The 18826-nt window shown below is 54.1% G+C and overlaps 1 protein-coding gene across 1 annotated transcript in view; it reads left to right on the plus strand.

The window, feature by feature from the left end:
* The first annotated feature begins 1304 nt into the window (after positions 1 to 1304).
* The window catches only part of BID (BH3 interacting domain death agonist), a 20817-nt gene continuing 3295 nt past the window's right edge, over positions 1305 to 18826 (plus strand). Inside the window, exons 1-6 of the mRNA XM_017891324.1 lie at positions 1305 to 1308; positions 2029 to 2151; positions 4056 to 4086; positions 10912 to 11126; positions 16422 to 16561; positions 17696 to 17908. Of these exons, the coding sequence (XP_017746813.1) occupies positions 1305 to 1308; positions 2029 to 2151; positions 4056 to 4086; positions 10912 to 11126; positions 16422 to 16561; positions 17696 to 17908 (726 nt within the window). The remainder of the gene's footprint in view (positions 1309 to 2028; positions 2152 to 4055; positions 4087 to 10911; positions 11127 to 16421; positions 16562 to 17695; positions 17909 to 18826) is intronic.

Here is an 18826-nt window from a genome sequence, read left to right on the forward strand (position 1 = left end):
GGCCTGGCGCCCCCCAGCTCAGCAGCAGCGAAGCGGCCCCCTGCCCTCCCTGGGCCCCCTGGAGCCTCAGCCGTGTCTCTGAAACCAGGGCAGAAGCGCCTTCCTGGCGAGGCTGTGGTGAGGATTGGCGGGAAGGCCTGCGGAGGGGGCCTGGCGGTGCCTGCTGGGGTCCTTGTTGTCAGAGATGGTATTTGTCACCCCCGTCCGGCAGAGTCCTGGAGACTGGGGGAATGGCACATGCAGGGCTCGGCCCCTCACCCTGCTCACCGCTAGGGCCTCGGGGATCCTGGCTGTGAGCGTCCTGGCATGAGGGCAGCCTCACTGAGGTGAGGCGGGGGTATTTCCCGTTCCCCACCTGCCTGGCTGTCTTCCCACTGGCCCTTGGAAGAGAGGGGCGTGAACTCCTGGCTGCCTGAGGTTCCTTCTTACTGGCAACTTTGTTTAGGAGTTGGGATGGGGGTAGGGCCGCTATTGACTGGGGAGCCTCTGTGGTTTCCAGGGAGTCTGCATCCACGCCCTCTCGGAGTCCCACTCACAGCTGCAATTGACTCATTGGATTTCTTCTTAAGTGACAAATGAAGCCAGAGGTTACCCGATGCAGGGCTGGTGCTCCGCCTGAAGTTGACCAGCCAGGCCTAGGAATGCCGCTCCCTGCTCCTAAAGCCCTCTGAGGCCACTGACCAGAGGAGGCGGCCTCATGTCCCAGGGTATGGGGCCCCCAAGGTCTGGGCCATGTGGCCTCAAGGCACAGCCCAGGGGAGCTGCCCTCACTCTGTCCTGTCCCGAGACTGCCACACCACCTCGCCCCTCTGTTATCCCATATGATCATGGATTTGATAGAAAATGTCCCACGGGGGAGCAGGCGCGGTGGCTCACGCCTGTAATCCCAGCACTTTGGGAGGCTGAGGCAGGCGGATCACGAGGTCAGGAGATTGAGACCATCCTGGCTAACACAGTGAAACCCTGTCTTTACTAAAAACACAAAAAATTAGCCGGGCATGGTGGCTGGTACCTGTAGTCTCAGCTACTCGGGAGGCTGAGGCTGGAGAATGGCGTGAACTCAAGAGGCGGAGCTTGCAGTGAGCCGAGATCGCACCACTGCACTCCAGCCTGGGCGACAGAGCAAGACTCCGTCTCAAAAAAAATTTTTTTAAAGCCCCATCGGGGTATTCATCCCAGCCCTGTCTTTAGTGGTGACAATGTAAGCTATTTGCATGCCCCACACTGGGGTTAATGGTATTCGCTGTGTATGTGACACACTGGCATGCGTTAGTGATTTTCCTCTGTGATGTGACAATGTCGGTATGGGTCAGTGGCGTTCTGCTGTGTGTGACACACCAGTCTGGATTAGTGGGTGTTCCACCATGTATGTGACACCAGTATGGGTTAGTGGTGTTCGCTGTGTATATGAACACACTGGTGTGGACTTCAGCCCTGAGCGCTAGCGACACTTTGAACTGGATGGGTTGTGGGACTGCCCTGAGCATTGCAGGGTACTCAGCAGTGCCCCCACTGCTACCTGCAGTGAAAGGAGCATGCACCCCATAAATGTCTCCAGACAGCACCAGATATTTCCTGGGTGTGTCCAAGTCGCCCTGGCTGAGAAGGACTGCATGAGACACAGCGTTAGAGTCTGGTGGAAGACTCGCTGCAGTGCCAAGGTGGCCGCAGTCTGCTTGTGACATGGGCGTGTATCTGAGTCTGAAGGAAGCTGGTTTTTGTGAGCTGCCTCCCGAACTCGGAGATGACAGTGGGCACTTTCCCCACAGAGACCCCTGAAGCTGTTCCTTGGAGAACAAAGTGGTGAGGCGCGGGGGCTACAGACCTTGAGGCGGAAGCTAGGGTCTGGTCCACTGTGCTATGGCCTGGGCAGTGGCCCTGGGAGGTGCTGTGGCCTCTGTGGCCTGTTTCGTGGGGTGGGCTCTGTCTTGCGCTTTGTCTCATGTGGGTGCAGGCTCCCCTTCCTCCCCTGTGGAGCCGGCAGATGGCCCCGGAGCCGGCCCTGGTGCCTCCCTGTCTGTCATGCAGCTCAGGTCCCTTCCTATGAAATGCACGGCCACACCCAGCGAGGGTTTCTCCTGGGCTCCCCAGTGGGAGAGTGGGGTACAGCCTGCAGCGGTGCAGGGCCCCCAGGCCTGTGTGAGCCTCAAGGTGGGGAGGTGGGTGAGGCGCCTGTCAGTGCTGCTTCCTGCCATCTCCTCTGCCTGGGCACAGGCTCTCTCCTCTGTTTGCTTTTTATTTCCTGTGTATTCAGGAACCATGTGAAATTGCCAGTGCCTGGTTTTGTCCTACAAAATAGCCATTTCATTTTTTCATTTGGTTCAACCTGATACTGTGTCTATACACACACGCACAGGCAAATACTTTTTAAAACAGGATCATTCTATTCACAGTGTTCTGTAGAAATTTGTGTTCAGTCTTTTAAGACACCTTACTATACTGATGCCAACACAGAGCTTTTTTTTTTTTTTTTTTTTTTTTTTGAGACTGGGTCTTGTTCTGTTGCCCAGGCTGGAGTGCAGTGGCGTGATCTCTGCTCACTGCAACCTCCACCTCCTGGGCTTAAGTGATCCTCCTGCCTCGGCCTCCTGAGTAGCTGGGCCCCACAGGGTTTGCATCACCGTACCTGGCCTAATTTTGGTATTTCTGTAGAGATGGTATTCACCATATACCAGACTGGTCCATTTTTTTTTTTTTTTTTTTTTTTTTTTTTTTTTTTTTGAGACAAGTCCCGCTCGTCACTCAGGCGGAGTACAATGCATGATCTCCTCACTGCAACCTCCACGTCTCAAGTTCACGCCATTCTCCTGCCTTACCTCCCAAGCAGACCTTGGACTACAGGTGTACATGCCACCACCACGCCCCAGCTAAGTGTAAAATTTAGTAAGATAGGGGTTTTCACCATGTCCAGGATGGTCCCCATCTCTTGACTCTGATCCGCCTGCCTTGGCCCTCCCAAGTGCTTGGATTACAAGGTAATACCACTTGCCTGCCCAGCTGTCCATTCTTCATTTTAGAGCAGCGTCCTCCCTCTCTCGCCTAAGCTGGAGTGCCAGTGGCACCATCCACCTCACTGCAGCCTTGAACTCCCGGGCAAGCAATTGTCATCAGTCAATCTTAGTCCTCGAGCTGCCCCTAGGCCCTGAGTTGCAATGTGCAATGTTGGCCACTGCAACCTCCGCCTCCTGGATCAAGCGATCCTCCAGCCTCAGCCTCCCGAGGTTGCTGGGATACAGGCTGTACCACCAACACCCAGCTTATTTTTGTTTTTCTTTTTGTTTGTTTTTGAGACAGAGTCTCTTCTGTCACCTCAGGCTGATGCAGGGCATGATCATCAGCTCACTGCAGCCTTTGCCTCACGGTTCAAGCGATTCTGCCTGCCTCGGCCTCCCAACGTACCAGAGACTATAGGTGCGGCCCACCACGTCCAGCTAATTTTCGATTTTAATAGAGATGGAGGGTTCACCATGTAGCTAGGATGGTCCTGTCCCTGACCTCGTGATCTGCCCGCCTTGGCTCCAAATGCTGGATTACAGGCCTGACCACCCGCACCGGCCTATTTTTGTATTTTTAGTAAGATGATTTCACCATGTTGACCATGGCTGTCATTGAACCCTGACCTCAAGGATCCCCCGCTCAGCCTCCCAAAGGATTACAGGCATGATTACGCGCTAGCCGGAAGATTAATTTTTATTTGCAAATCCATTCTCTCTCGTATAAACATCTTACATTTTATGATAATAAAATAATTTGTGAGCCGACGCCTGTTTCCCTGATGCCTGAGTCTTCTGTGGTGCATGGAGGCTGAATCAGGTGGGGGGTTGGCCACAGGGCACTGAGTGCCTGGGCGAGTATCGGAATAGGGAAACACGGCTCAGCCAAGAGAAAGAACCCAGGATCTCTGGTCCAGGCCAGACCTGGGCTCAGCCACCATTTCTGAGCCAGGCCCAGCTGCGTTGTCCTTCCGAGGGGTGCTGCCAGGGCTTTCCAGGAGCCAGCGCCCCCACCTGTGTGCGCATTCTCCAGGTCGCCGCTGGACATCTGGACAGGATGAGCGGACTGCCGCGCTGCCCAGGCCATGGACTGGAGTCAAGCCAGATCCCCGCAAGGTCCTTGTGTGGGGTGGGGGGGGTGAGGGGAAGGGCTGCATGTCCCCAGCATGCCTCCTGAGGGCTGAGGCTGACCCACGTGGCCCTTACACAGCTCTCACGACGAACCCGCCCAGCCCGTCACTGAAAGCAGCAAGAGGGGGACTTCCTCCCTTTCCCTGTCCTGCCCTTCTTGCACTTCCGCTTTAGGTGCAAAACCCTCCACACAAGCGCCTGGGCAACTGCAAGGCAAGGGGCTTTGGTTAAGACCATTGACTAGCCATAGGCGGGGTCCCAGCACTTGGGAGCCAAACATGGAGATCCTGAGGCCAGTGGAGGCACATGAGCGTGATTGTGCAGTGCACTGCAAGCCCTGTCCAAACAAACAAGCAAGCAAACAAACACAAAAGAAGATTTAAAAACAAGAAAGTGGGCTCAGCCTGTAATCCCAGCCATTTGGGAGCCCGAGGCGGGTGGATAACCGAGTCAGGAGACGAACCATCCTGCAACAGTGGTGAAACCCCGCTCTACTAAAAAAAAAAAAATACAAGGCCAGCGCGTGGCTAACCTGTAATCCCAGCACTTTGGGGAGGCTGAAAAACGGCAGAATCAGAGTCAAGAGATCGAGACCATCCTGGCCTAAACAGGTGAAAACCCCGATCTCTACTAAAAAATACAAAAAACTAGCTGGGCCGAGTTGGCGGGCGCCTTAAGCCCAGCTACTCGAGGCTGAGGCAGGAGAATGGCCGAAACCCCCGGAGGTGAGCTGCGTGACTGAGTACGGCCACGGCCTCCACCTAGGGCGACAGACAAGACTCCGTCTCAAAAAAAACAAAAAAAACAAAAAACAGCGGCGAGGTGTCGGGCGCCTGTTGTCCCAGCTACTGGGGAGCTGAGCAGGGGAAGCGTGAACCCGGAGGCAGAGCCTTCAGCTGAGCCGAGATCGCGCCCTTGCATCCAGCCGGGTGACAGAGCAAACTCGTCTCAAAAAAAAAAAAAAAAGTGGGGGCATTAGATAAGTACTTCATACAATTCTCTCAACTGTAAAAGCAAGACAACAATACTTATCTTGTCTAACCCATGCCATTGCTATCAGGAGCAAATAAATCAATAAAGGTCAAATAAAAGTGCTGTAAACTGTAAGGTGTTTCTAAACATTTTTAACCCACTGGATTTAAATTTCCCTTCATAGCTGGGGGAGGTGGCACATAATCCCAGTGACTTGGGAGGCAGAAGCGGGAGGATTGCTTGAGGCCAGGAGTTTGATTGAGAAACCTGGGCAACATAGTAAGACCCTGTCTTTATAAAGATAAAAGCGGTGGAGTTCTGGGAGGGGAGCCAGGAGCCCCCGCGGTCATTGCCCTGCCTTCAGTAGGATGCTCCCTAAAGGATTCCTTGTCTCTCCTTCCCTTTAACTGGTCTGGGGAGAGAAAATCACAGCACACCGTTCAGGAGCCTGTCTCCACCCACTGCATCAGAGCCTCCTCCCGTCCCTCCTGCCGAGTTCTGCAGCCTCTGCAGGGCGCCCGGCACCCTCGCGCTGTCCTGGCAGCCTCTGGGAACGCATCTGCGAAGTCTAATGCCTTGGCGCTTAGTGACTGGCGGCCTGTGTCGCGGTTTCTGAGCATGGAGAGCACCCAGCACCCAGGAGGTTCTCAAGCTGCCCCTACTGAGTGTCCTTTCCAGAGGTGGGGATGGTGTGGATTTCAGCGTGGTGGCTGGAGGGCTGAGGCAGTGGCTCGAGTTTGATGTTAGTTACGTGAACAGAGGAGATTGCAGGAGCTCCCCCGGTCTTGATCCAGGCTTCTTGTCAGTGTCCAAAAGACCACTCTGTGGGTGCCACCGTCCCTTCCCACCTGCCCCTGCTGTTCCGGCTTCGTGCTCCGGAGGCCTCGGCAGGCGGAACGCCGCCGTCACAGTGCGGCGCCCTAACTCGCCGGAGGAGGCGCCTGTCCTCCCGCCGTCCCTCCCTCCGCCCCGTCAGTGAGGGGGCTGGACCGTCGGTAACGGGGCTGGACGTCGCCACGCGCAGCGCTCCCCTTTCCTGCCTTCGGAGGGAGAAAGCCAGGGCAGCAGTGAGGCAGCCCGCCCGGGTCACAGAGCTGGGGTCACAGCGAAACACTCCGAAAGATTCTTTCAAATTATAGGGTTCAGCCTTTTTTCCCATCAGAACTTAATTCTGTTTAGATATTTCTTTTTTTCTGGTTTGTTTTGTTTGTTTGTTTTGAGATGGAGTCTCGGTCTATCGCCCAGGCTGGAGTGCAGTGGCGTGATCTTGGCTCCCTGCAAGCTCCGCCTCCTGGGTTCACACCATTCTCCTGCCTCAGCCTCCCGAGCAGCTGGGACTACAGGTGCCGCCACCACGCCGGGCTAATTTTTTGTATTCTTAGTAGAGACAGGGTTTCACCATGTTAGCCAGGATGGGCTTGATCGCCTGACCTCGTGGTCCGCCTGCCTTGGCCTCCCAGAGTGCTGGCATTACAGGCGTGAGCCACCGCGCCCGGCCAGTTCTGTGTAGATATTTCTTTTTCTTCCCCTAGTAAAAATAAAATAAAATAAAATACAGTAAAATGCACATAACGGAAAATTTACTGGGTGCGGTGGCTCACACCTATAATACCAGCACTTTGGGAGGCGGAGTGGGTGGATTGCTTGAGCTCAGGAGTTTGAGACCAACCTGGCCAACATGGTGAGACCACCATACCTACAAAAACTACAAAAATTAGCCAGGCATGGTGGTGCATGCCTGTAGTCCCAGCTGCTTGGGAGCCTGAGGCAGGAAAATCACTTGAGCTTAGGAGTCTCAGGCTGTAGTGAGACAAGATCGCACCACTGCACTCCAGGCTGGGCAGCACAGGGAGATCCTGTCTAAACAACAACAAAATCAGTGTTCCTAATTTTCCTTTAAAAAGTGTGGAGAACTTTGCATTATTTTGCTTGTCAGTATCTTCCAACTGCTGCCTCTTTGATTGTTTTGATATTTGATAAAACAAAGACAATGAGATTGGTTTTATTTTTGTTTGGTGCTATTTTTTTGCCAGGTTTGGGGAACAGGATTTTTCCAATTTATGAAACTGCACTGGGTAGGGTAGGTACCATCTTTTTCTTTTTTTTTTTTTTTTCCTTTCTGAAACAGAGTCTCGCTCTGTTACCAGGCTGGAGTGCAGTGGTGCGATCTCGGTTCGCTGCAACCTCCGCCTCCCGGGTTCAAGCAGTTCTCCTACCTCAGCCTCTCAAGTAGCTGATACTACAGGCACGTGTCACCACGCCCAGCTAATTTTTGAATTTTTAGTAGAGATGGGGTTTCACCATGTTGCCCAGGATGGTCTCAACCTCTTGACCTCATGATCTGCTCGCCTCGGCCTCCGAAAGTGCTGGGATTACAGGCGTGAGCTACTGCACCCGGCCATTACCATCCTTTTCTTTGCACTGGAGCTGATCTTACTATTTCTGCCTCCATTAGATCACTTTTGTAACATGCCTTGCAGGATTTCCTGTCTGGATAATTTATCTTAACATATTTTTTTCCTGTGATCTAAAAGATAAACAACTATCAATTCTTTTATCAAAAGTGGATCTAGAGGCCGGGCATGGTGGCTCACGCCAGTAATCCCAGCACTTTGGGAGGCCAAGGTGGCAGATCACCTGAGGTCAGGAGTTCCAGACCAGCCTGGCCAACATGCTGAAACCCCATCTTTACTAAAAATACAAAAATTAGCCAGGTGTGGTGGCATGTCCCTGTAACCCCAGCTACTTGGGAGGCTGAGGCAGGAGAATCCATTGAACCTGGGAGGCAGAGGTTACAGTGAGCTGAGATCGCACCATTGCACTCCAGCCTGGGCAACAGAGTGAGACTTTGTCTCCGAAAAAAAAGTGGATCTGGAAGATCAAAAAAGGGCATGGTTCCATATTGGTACAGCACAAGCTCTATTCTTGGAATTAAATGACATCCATTTTCCAAGCCCACTCCTGTCCTGTGGGGCCAGCCCAGCCTGTCCCTGAAGCACTGGTCCAGACAGGAGCCTGTCCACACAGCTGTCCACCCACTGGGCCCAGTGCTTGACTTCACGGTCACTCGCAGCATCTGGACCTCCTCTGGCAGGTGCCATTCTTTCCTCTCCCTCCCTGCCCCCTCAAGTCTTTATTTTCTGTGGGAACTTGAGTTCGATAGCCTGACCTGCCATGGTGGCAACGCCGCTCTGCGTCCAGATTCTGGATGCCTGTTTACCAAGCGCAGGTCAAAAAGAGGTCCTTGGGCAGCGGCTGCCTGCATTAGCTTCTCGGGGCTGCTGCAGGCAATGCCAAGCAGGAGAGTGGCTTTCAACAACAGACGCCGATTCCCTCCCGGTTCTAGAGGCCCGAAGGCTGGAATCCCATGTTGCCCGGCTGCTTCCTTCTGGGGCATTCTCCCGGCTCCTGTGGCTGCCTCTGTCTTCACATGGCGTTCTCTCTGTGTGTGTCTGCTTAAATCTCCCTCTCCTTTCTCTTACAAAGACACCAGTCATTGGGTTTAGGACCCACCCTAATCTAGTACGACCTCATGTTAACTTGACTGCATCTGCAGAAACCTCATTTTCAAATAAGGTCACATTGGCAGGTACTTGGGGTTAGGACTTGCACACTTCTTTTTGGGTGACACAGCTTAGCCCACAGCACTGCCTGTGTCCTCTCTTCTCTCCTCACCAGGACTGTCGCTTGAGGCAGGAATGAAGCACATCCTGTTTGTGAGCTGTCTCGTGCCATGCGGCTGCTGCATACAGGAACTGTTAGGAATTGATGCAGTGGAATTTTGCATACAATTTTTCCTGTTTTCAGAAACAACTTTGGAGAAGTAAAGGCTGAATAGCAATACACAAGCACCTGATTTTATTTTTATTTTAGATTCGGGGTACATGTACATGTTTGCTACATGGGAATATCGTGCACTGGTGGGGATCGGGCTTCCGGTATCGCCTGGAGAGGGACTGTGTCCGTGCTGCCCCCCCCACCCCCTGCCATAAAGCGCCCAATGCCTGTTCACTGCATCTTCGTGTCCATGGGCAACCATTGTTTAGCTCCCACTTATAAGTGACAACAGTCAGTATTTGATTTTCTATTTCTGAGTTCGTTCACTCAGGGTAATGGCCTCTAGCTCCATCCATGTTGCCGCAAAGGACATGATTTTATTCTTTTTTATGGCTGCAGCAATACACAAGCTCCATATTTTAAGCATTTTTTTTTTCTTTTTTGAGACAGGGTCTCACTTTGTCACCCAGGTTGGAGTGCAGTGGTGTGATCATGGCTCATTGCAGCCTCAAACTTCTGGGCTCAAGTGACCCTCCCACCTCAGTCTCATGAGTAGCTGGGACTACAGGTGCATGCCACCTTGGCTAATTTTTATTTTGTATAGAGATGGGGTCTTGCTGCCACGCTGGTCTCAAATTCCTGGGCTCAAGCGATCCTCCTGCCTCTGCCTCCTAGAGTGCTGGGATTACAGGTGTCACTTAGCAAAGCATTAAAACAATTTGCTGACGGGCACTGTAGCTCACGCCTGTAATCCCAGCACTTTGAGAGGGCAAGGGGGAGCAGATCACAAGGTCAGGAGTTCGAGACCAGCCTGACCAACATGATGAAACCTCGTCTCTACTAAAATACAAAATTAGCTGGGTGTGGTGGTGCACGCCTGTAATCCCAGCTACTCAGGAAGCTGAGGCAGGAGAATCATTTGAACCTGGGAGGCGGAGGTTGTAGTGAGCCGAGATCGCACCACTGCACTCCAGCCTGGGTGACGGAGCGAGACTCCAGCTCAAAACAAAAACAAAAACGAAAAAACAATTTGACCTGTAAGAACTGTCCTCTAAAAGTTTTGGTTTTCTAATGAAAATATTATGGACTTAGAGGATAGAAATAAATCTCTGCCTGCACTTCCATCTTCCCTCCCGCCCTTCTCTGGCAGCCCAGGAGGTCTTTTTGTGTCAACCTGGGCAGATCTCAGCGACCCCGCCCTTCTTTTTGTTTTGTTCTCTCTTCCACCTTAAGTCTTTCTCTGCTCTGGGCACACCCAGCTGTTTGCAAGAATACAGCCCCAAACACAGTCAGTACCCCAAGAACAGTCCCTGCCATTTCCCGCGGCACAGATGCTGGCCAAGCTGCAGCTGCCAGTGCTGCCCAGGGAGCTGGAGAGTTGTCGGCCAAGAGCCCAGCCCCTCCGGGTAGAGCAGGAGCCAGCCCCACCACTCCCTGTGGGGTTTGGATTAAGGACACATCCACCCAAAGTAAACCAAGCTTGGCCAAAGGCGGGTGCCCAGCTGTGGTCACCACTCCACAGTAGTTACTGAAAATCTTCCATCTGCCCAGTACCCTCCTGAGCCCATGAAGGAGATGAGGGGAAAAAAAGAGACTCCACCTGTTGGAAGCACAGCCAGGAAAGGTGGGCTCAGATGGCCGAAGCTTGCAGGGGAACCTGAGGAAAGCGTGCAAGCACAGGATGATGGATGATGCCCGCGTGTCACTCACTCGCCTCCCCAGAACAGCCTGTGGCCTTCTCACCCAGTGGAAGCTCCCCAGCCACGTGTTTCAGGAGGTCCAGCAGATTCCTCTGCAGAGGAATCCGTTTCTGCAGAGTCGGGGCTCGCTCCCTGCCATCTAAGAGCAGTGCTGCTTAAAGCCAGGGCTGCAGACCTTGCCTCTGCCTGTTGAAACCTCCTGCAGGGCACTCCAGCCCACAGGGTCCCTCAGCTCTCTGGGGCCTACGAGGCTCTTTTGGGCCTGCTGCACCTGGAGCTCTTTGCAGGAGGGGCCTCTGGCCTGGCTGAGGTCCCGCCTTCCTGACTCCCCTTTCCCCTCAGGTCAGCAATGGTTCCGGCCTCAGGGATGAGTGCATCACAAACCTACTGGTGTTCGGCTTCCTCCAAAGCTGCTCTGACAATAGCTTCCGCAGAGAGCTGGACGTGCTGGGCCGCGAGCTGCCAGTGCCAGCTCCCCAGTGGGAGGGCTACGACGAGCTTCAGACGGATGGCAACCGCAGCAGCCACTCCCGCATGGGAAGAATAGAGGCAGGTAGGCGGCCGGCCCCACCTCCTTCCCCAAAGCTGGGCTTTTCTGTCGCCAGTTACTTTCAGGGAGCCTCAGGGCTGGAAGGGACCCCCAGGCTCAGCCTCCACCTCTGCAGTTTCGGCTACCAGGTAGGTTGGTATCACTTAACCACTTGACTGATTGGTCTCTACTTGATTCCCTCCAGTGCTGCTGAACTCACTGCCTACCATTTTTGGGTGACTCTGTTAGAAAATTCTTCCTTTCTGATGAGCCAGAATCCCATGTACTGGTCTTGAGTTCCTTGTCTGGACCTACATAGAATGGTGTTTTTATCCAGTTTCCCAAATGTGATTCTGATACAAAGATTGCAAACCACTTGTCTGGAGTATATAATCCAAGGGGTTCTCTCACTTGGCCTTATATCGTCTCAAGGACATGGAGCTTTAAATGCTGGTGCCTGTGTCTTGCCTCCAGAGATTCTGATTGGTTGGTCTGGGCATTGCTGGGTCTGGGCAAAGCCCCCAGGTGGCACTACCGGCGCGGCCCCTGTCTCCCCAAGCAGGCCTGACTGACTGTCCCATTGATGGAGGCCCACTGGTTTCACAGTGACTTTTGCCCCTGTCTATACCTGACACTTTTCCTTTTGTATACATTATGCCCCGTGATTACCTATACAAAAACACAGAAGCATTTGGAACCTCATTTCCAGGTGAGGAAACCCAGGTCCAGCGAAGGGTAAATGACTAGCTCCAGATCACACAGCTCGCGGTCATGTCACCGCCTCACAGCCCGGATGTAGGGCCAGGCCCCCCCTCAAGCTGGGGCTCAGCCGCCCTCGCACTGTAGGGCACAGCTTCCAGGCCACCATGGTTTCCAGACAGTTCACCTTTCCTGTTGCTAATCCCTACGCTCTCCTCCAGCCTCCAGCTCCACTCGCCTTTGCCAAGGGGCTGCTTATGCAGACGGGCTGCCCCAGGCGGAGGCGGGGGGCGTGTGGAGGCTCACCCACTTCCAGATCCGGCCCTATGACGCTGGCTTTCAGTAGTGTGCACGTTGGAATTACATGAGGAACCTTTCCAAATGCAGGCCTTGGGCCCTACTCCAGCTGCCTGCATCAGGCTGTTTTTAGGGGGAGACTGCCCAGAGGATTCTGACCCAGGTAGACTCCCACCCTGGCCCAGGCCTTCCGAGCTCAAGGGTTGCGCTGCCCTCTGGTGGCTGTGGGGGAGACCAACAGCTGACCCAGTCTTCTGCCTCCCACCTGTCTTAGATCAGTGCTTGAGAACGTGGCTGGAGTTCCCCACTAGCCTGGGGTGGGGGTGGGAGGGGGGTGGAGGTGTCTGAGAACGTCTCTGCCTTCTAATCCAGCCAGCATGTCTTCTGGCTGGCTCTGAACTGAGGAGAAACCCCGGATCTCCTTGGGAAGGTCCAGGAAGGGCAGGAGTGGATGGGCACAGCTCTGCTGTCAGCACTGCTGTGGGGGCAACTGCAGCCCCAGTCTGCCCTGGTGTTTTTCTCTCGCTCTTCTCCACGCTGGCCTTTGCCTCTAGACTGACAAACCGGGCTTGACTCAAGTGGCACCGGCAAAAGTGATCATGGTAGTTCACTTAGCCTGACCGGTGCTCTGGTAGGAAAGTGGTATGTGAATCTAGTCCGTGGCAAGCCTGGGAAGAGGGGCAAGGTAGAGACTCTGGCTGCCAGGGTTTCTTTTTTTTTTTTTTTTTTTTCTGAGACGGAGTCTTGCCCTGCCGCCCAGGCTGGAGTGCAGTGGCCGGTTCTCAGCTCCCTGCAAACTCCGCCTCCCGGGTTTACGCCATTCTCCTGCCTCAGCCTCCCGAGTAGCTGGGACTACAGGCGCCCACCACCTCGCCCGGCTAGTTTTTTTGTATTTTTTAGTAGAGACGGGGTTTCACCGTATTAGCCAGGATGGTCTCAATCTCCTGACCTCGTGATCCACCCGTCTCAGCCTCCCAAAGTGCTGGGATTACAGGCTTGAGCCACCGCACCCGGCCTGCCAGGGTTTCTTTGGTGAGTCCGCTCACTTGGCTGGACACAGACGGATCAGGAAAGATTCCTGTTGCTACTGGGCTGGTGGCCAGAGGGAGAGAGGACGTGTCCATAACTGAAGCAAGGTGGATAGGCTTCGGGGACGAGCGAGGCACAGATTCGGTGCTGGGGGAGCGATGAGATGCTGGAGGAGCTGGGTGCTCTGCTCTGCAGGGAATCAGGAAAACTCTGGGGCTGCAGCTCCAGTTGAGCTGGGACTTGGAGGCTGGGGACATTTTGTTCCTTGGAAACTGGGAAGAGGGAATGACCCTCTTTTAAGCAAAAGCCCAGCAGCTATAAACGCTACAGTGAGGCTGGGTGCAGTGGCTCACGCCTGTAATCCCAGCACTTTGGGAGGCCAGGGCAGGTGGATCAAGGTCAGGAGTTCAAGAACACCCTGGCCAAGATGGTGAAACCCTGTCTCTACCAAAAAAAAATACAAAAATTAGCCAGGCACGGTGGTGGGCGCCTGTAATCCCAGCTACTTGGGAGGCTGAGGTAGAGAACTGTTTGAACCCGGGAGGCGGAGGTTGCAGTGAGCTGAGATCATACCACTGCATTCCAGCTTGGGTGACAGAGTGAGACTCCGTCTCAAAAACAAAAAAAAGAAAAAGAAAAGAAAAAAAGCTACAGTGAATAGTTGAGTTTGCCTAGGAAGCGTGGAAGTGAAGTCAGACATATTTTGAGCTGGGTCATGACTTGTTACTTAAACAGAGGTGAGTCCTTGAGAGGTTTTGAAGAGAAGTGATGTGGTAGCCATACTGTATGTTCCACGGACAGACTCCAGGGAGGCCGTGAAACCCCCAGAGCACAGCTTCTAAGAACGTGCCCACTCCTTGGCATCTCACTTCCCCCAACCCTGCCCTGCTCTGAGGTCTGTGCTGTGAAGGTGGCAGAGTAGACTGGACGGCGGGGAGTGGGACTGTCGTCATCAGATGAGAGCTAACAGTGGCAGAGGGTAGGCAAAACACTTGTGTTTGCAACATAAGGTGAGATTTGACAGCTGACTGAGGGCGGGAGCAGCAGCCAAAACCAAAAAAAGCCAGAGGGAAGTTGCAAGCACAAAAAAAAAGTAGAAGATTTAATGGGAGAAATAACAATAGCTGGCATCTATTGAACACTTACTGGGAGCTAGGTACAGGCCCATTCATTCATTCATGCAATTAAAACATTTTTTAAGAAATAGGTTCAGGCCGGGCACGGTGGCTCAAGCCTGTAATCCCAGCACTGGGGGAGGCCGAGACGGGCGGATCACGAGGTCAGGAGATCGAGAACATCCTGGCTAACATGGTGAAACTCCGTCTCTACTGAAAAATACAAAAAACTAGCCAGGCGTGGTGGCGGGCGCCTGTAGTCCCAGCTACTCGGGAGGCTGAGGAAGGAGAATGGCGTGAACCCGGGAGGCGGAGCTTGCAGTGAGCCGAGATTGCACCACTGCACTCCAGCCCGGGCGACAGAGCGAGACTCCGTCTCAAAAAAAAAGAAAAGAAAAGAAGCAGGGTCGTGCTCCATTGCCCAGGCTGGAGGGCAGTGGTGTGATCACAGCTCACTGCAGCCTGAACTCCTGGCCTCAAGGAGTCCTCCCACCTCAGCCTCCTATGTAGCTGGGATTAGAGGTACGTGCAGTATACCTGGCTCCCTTTGAAAGTTTTTTGTAGAGGCAGAGCACAGTGGCTCACGCCTGTAATCCCAGCACTTTGGGAGGCCAAGGTGGGTGGATCACAAGGTCAGGAGTTCGAGACCAGCCTGACCAACATGGTGAAACCCCATCTCTACTTAAAATACAAAAATTAGCCGGGTGTGGTGTTGGGTGCCTGTAATCCCAGCTACTCAGGAGGCTAAAGCATGAGACTTGCTTGAACCCGGAGGCGGAGGTTGCAGTGAGCTGAGATCATGCCACTGTACTCCAGCCTGGGTGACAGAGTGAGACCCCGTCTCGAAAAAAAAAAAGAAGTTTTTTGTAGAGGCAGGGCCTTGCTCTGTTGCTGGTGCAGTCATGGCTCACTGCAGCCTCTAACTCCTGGCCTTAAGCAATCTTCTGTCCTCCGCCTCCCAAAGCGCTGGGATTACAGGTCTGCACTACCACACCTGGTCCCTACAATTGTTTATTGAGCACCTACTGAGTGCCTTGCATTATTTTAAGTGCTGGGTATTTGTCAGTGGACAAAACAGATTAAAAAATCACAGCCCTGGCTGGGCGCAGTGGCTCAAGCCTGTAATCCCAGCACTTTGGGAGGCCGAGACGGGCGGATCACAAGGTCAGCAGATCGAGACCATCCTGGCTAACATGGTGAAACCCCGTCTCTACTAAAAAATACAGAAAACTAGCCAGGCGTGGCGGCGGGCGCCTGTAGTCCCAGCTACTCGGGAGGCTTAGGCAGGAGAATGGCATGAACCCAGGAGGCAGAGCTTGCAGTGAGCTGAGATCCGGCCACTGCACTCCAGCCTGGGCGACAGCGAGACTCCGTCTCAAAAAAAAAAAAAAATCACAGCCCTTAGGGAGCTTAGCCTCTAGCAAGGGTGTCAGACAATAGCACAGCAAGTGTTGAGGAAGAAACGGAGGCAGCAGGGAGCGTGGTAGTTGAGCTTGGCCAACATGGAGCTGTGACAGTGGTACTCGGGCAGGGGCAGCATGGAGGCTGTGCTCCAGAGAAGCAGGACTGAGCGGCAAGGAGGAGATCTCCGGTTAGAAAGGCAGGAGAGATTCTCCAGGGCCTTGCCGGTGCCAGTGACAACTGGGGTTTTCCTGAGACGGGACCGCGAGGAATGGGGGCTCTTGGCGAGGAATGGGGGCTCTCGGCGAGGAATAGGGGCTCTCAGCTGGAGAGGGCGAAGGTGGGTCCGGGATGCTGTCTGCCCACAGGGCCCCTTCCCCAACGGCTGCCCAGGCCAAAGCCAACCCTGCTGGGTTGTGTGGTGTGAGCCATGAGGCTGCTGCCAGGCTTGTATCTCAGGCGTGGTCGTGACACCTCAGCTTCACTGACCCTGCCTGTGAGGACATGGTGCCTGTGTATGGGAACCTAGGCCTCAGCCGAGGCCCTAAGTTCCGGCACTGCCCAGAACCCAGCTCAGCGCTGGTACCCAGCCCGCCTGCCGTGGCCCTGGTGGAGTGGAGCCCGTGTCCAGTGGGGGCTGGCGCTACACTGTGGGGTGAGGGGCTGGCCTCGTCCCATCGCAGACCTGTCCTTTCCTGGGGCAGGGTGGTGTGGGAGAGGGTATCAGGGCCATCTTCTGAGTCTGCTCTGTCTCTGCCGCCCCTGCCTGAACACGCAGATTCTGAAAGTCAAGAGGACGTCATCCGGAACATTGCCAGGCACCTCGCCCAGGTCGGGGACAGCATGGACCGCAGCATCCCTCCGGGCCTGGTGAACGGCCTGGCCCTGCAGCTCAGGAACACCAACCAGTCGGAGGAGGTGAGTGAGGGCCTGAGGACCGTGTGGGCAGGTAAGTGAGCCTATGGGGACTGTCCCCTGCCTCTCACCAGGCAGCCCACTGTGGCGTGAGGCCACTCAACTCATGACTGTCCGTTCCAGAACTCTGACGAAGTAACTGGACACAGGGCATGGTTCATTGCCTTTCAGAAGAATTCAGCTGGTTAACATCGAGGAAACCTGAACCTTAAATCAGAGTAAAGAGTTTAGGGGTAAAAGCCTCTAAAAGATGAAGGAAGCAGGTTTGGCTGACAGAAGTAACGGGCACTTTCTTGGGTTGTACGGAGTTCAATAGTGGTGCCAGTGAGAGCCGTAAGCCCTGGGGTGCCACTTGCTGGTCTGCGGGGCTCCTTGGTTGGAACCCACACAGCTTTCTGAGCTCTACCATTTGCTTGGCACTGTGGGGGATACAAGATTGGTCCAGGGCACTGTCCCCAAAACACTTAGTGGGAAGGAGAACTACATCCTCCAACTGCCAAATACAGGCCTGTAGCGATGAGAGCTGAGAGGAGAGAAAGTTCCACTTTTTCGGCTGTACCAGCTGAAAACGCAGGCGTCCTCACCTCCTAGAAATCCAGTCATGCTTCTGTTCAGCAGGGCCAGCCTGTGACGTCCCCAGCAGCTGCCTAGAACGCAGGAGTGGCCGGCACACTCCCATGTAACTCTGCATGTGTGCCAACGGGCCTGACGGTCCTTGCCAGCCTCATGGTCTGTGTCCAGTACCCCCCATGCAGTCCCCTTCCTCCCCTCCATTCAGCTAGGTCTGCACCAATCAAATGGGCCTGGGCCTAAGGTGTCGCAGGTGGTCACTAGTTCTGGACTTGAAGTGCCTTGGGCGCAGGGACGACGAAGGCTTCTTGTATCCCGTCACCGTCTAACAGTGAGCGCGTGGGCTCTCCACACATGCGTGTGCTTAACAAGCTCCCTGCAGGGAGTGACTGCAATCTTCCCTTTCCATTGCCTTTCAGAACTCAACTGCTTCTCATTCTTTCAGCCCAGCAGCCCTGGATACTTGATCAGTACTTACCTTTGAAGTGCTGCTTCATACTGGGGACTGTATTTCCTTTGAGAGGGAAGAGTATTAGTGAACCAGGTTGTGTGTGCCCCTCTGTGCAGGACCGGAACAGGGACCTGGCCACTGCCCTGGAGCAGCTGCTGCAGGCCTACCCTACAGACATGGAGAAGGAGAAGGCCATGCTGGTGCTGGCCCTGCTGCTGGCCAAGAAGGTGGCCAGTCACACGCCGTCCTTGCTCCGTGATGTCTTTCAAACAACGGTGAATTTTATTAACCAGAACCTACGCGCCTATGTGAGGAGCTTAGCCAGAAACGTAAGAACCCATGAGGTCAGCCCCTTCCCTGCCTGCTGCCCGTGCCCTTTTCTCTGGAAGGTTGAGAAGCCCAGCGGGGCCGCTGCCTCTGATGCCAGCACAAGGGTTACAGGCTGTCCTGCTTGGGTTAGGTTTTGCTGTTGTGAGCAAGAAAGCTAGGTGTGGAAGGTGGTGAAGAGCACCCAGAGTCCTTTCGAGCTTTACCAGCTTACTTTTGGAGACGTGCTCCACTCAGAGGGGCGGCAAAAGCTCATGTCGCACTCCTGGTGGGGTCCTCGCAGCATAAGCAGGTGCAGAGTGGAAGGAAAGGGCTGGAGGGCCCACAATGAGCTTTTCAGACTGCTTGCTTTGTCATAAAAATAAGTGTAATGTGGCCGGCTGTGGTGGCTCACGCCTGTGATCCCAGCAGTCTGGGAGGCCGAGATGGGCAGATCACCTGAGGTCAGGAGTTCCAGACCAGCCTGGCCAACATGATGAAAGCCCATCTCTACTAAAATACAAAAATTAGCCGGGCATGGTGGTGCACACCTGTAGTCCCAGCTACAGCTACTCAGGAGGCTGAGGCAGAACTGCTTGAACCCTGGAGGCAGAGGTTGCAGTGAACCGAGATCGCACCACTGCACTTTAGCCTGGATGACAGAGCAGGACTCTGTCTCAAAAAAAAGGTGAAATGTGAACCAAAACGAGTAGTCAAAAAAGGGGGGGAGCTGTCTAAAATCTTTTCCAGAGCACATCTGTCCCATAACCAGGTATGAGAAGTCACAGTGTAAAGGCCGGGCATGGTGGCTCAAGCCTATAATCCCAGCGATTTGGGAAGCAGAAGAGGATTGCTTGAGGCCAGGAGTTTGAGACAAAACTGAGCAACATGGCAAGACCCTGTCTCTAAAAAATTGATAAAAATAATTAGCGGCCGGGTGC

This window comes from Rhinopithecus bieti, unplaced genomic scaffold, assembly GCF_001698545.2.
Source record: "Rhinopithecus bieti isolate Rb0 unplaced genomic scaffold, ASM169854v2 scaffold_20777, whole genome shotgun sequence".
NCBI lineage: Eukaryota > Metazoa > Chordata > Mammalia > Primates > Cercopithecidae > Rhinopithecus > Rhinopithecus bieti.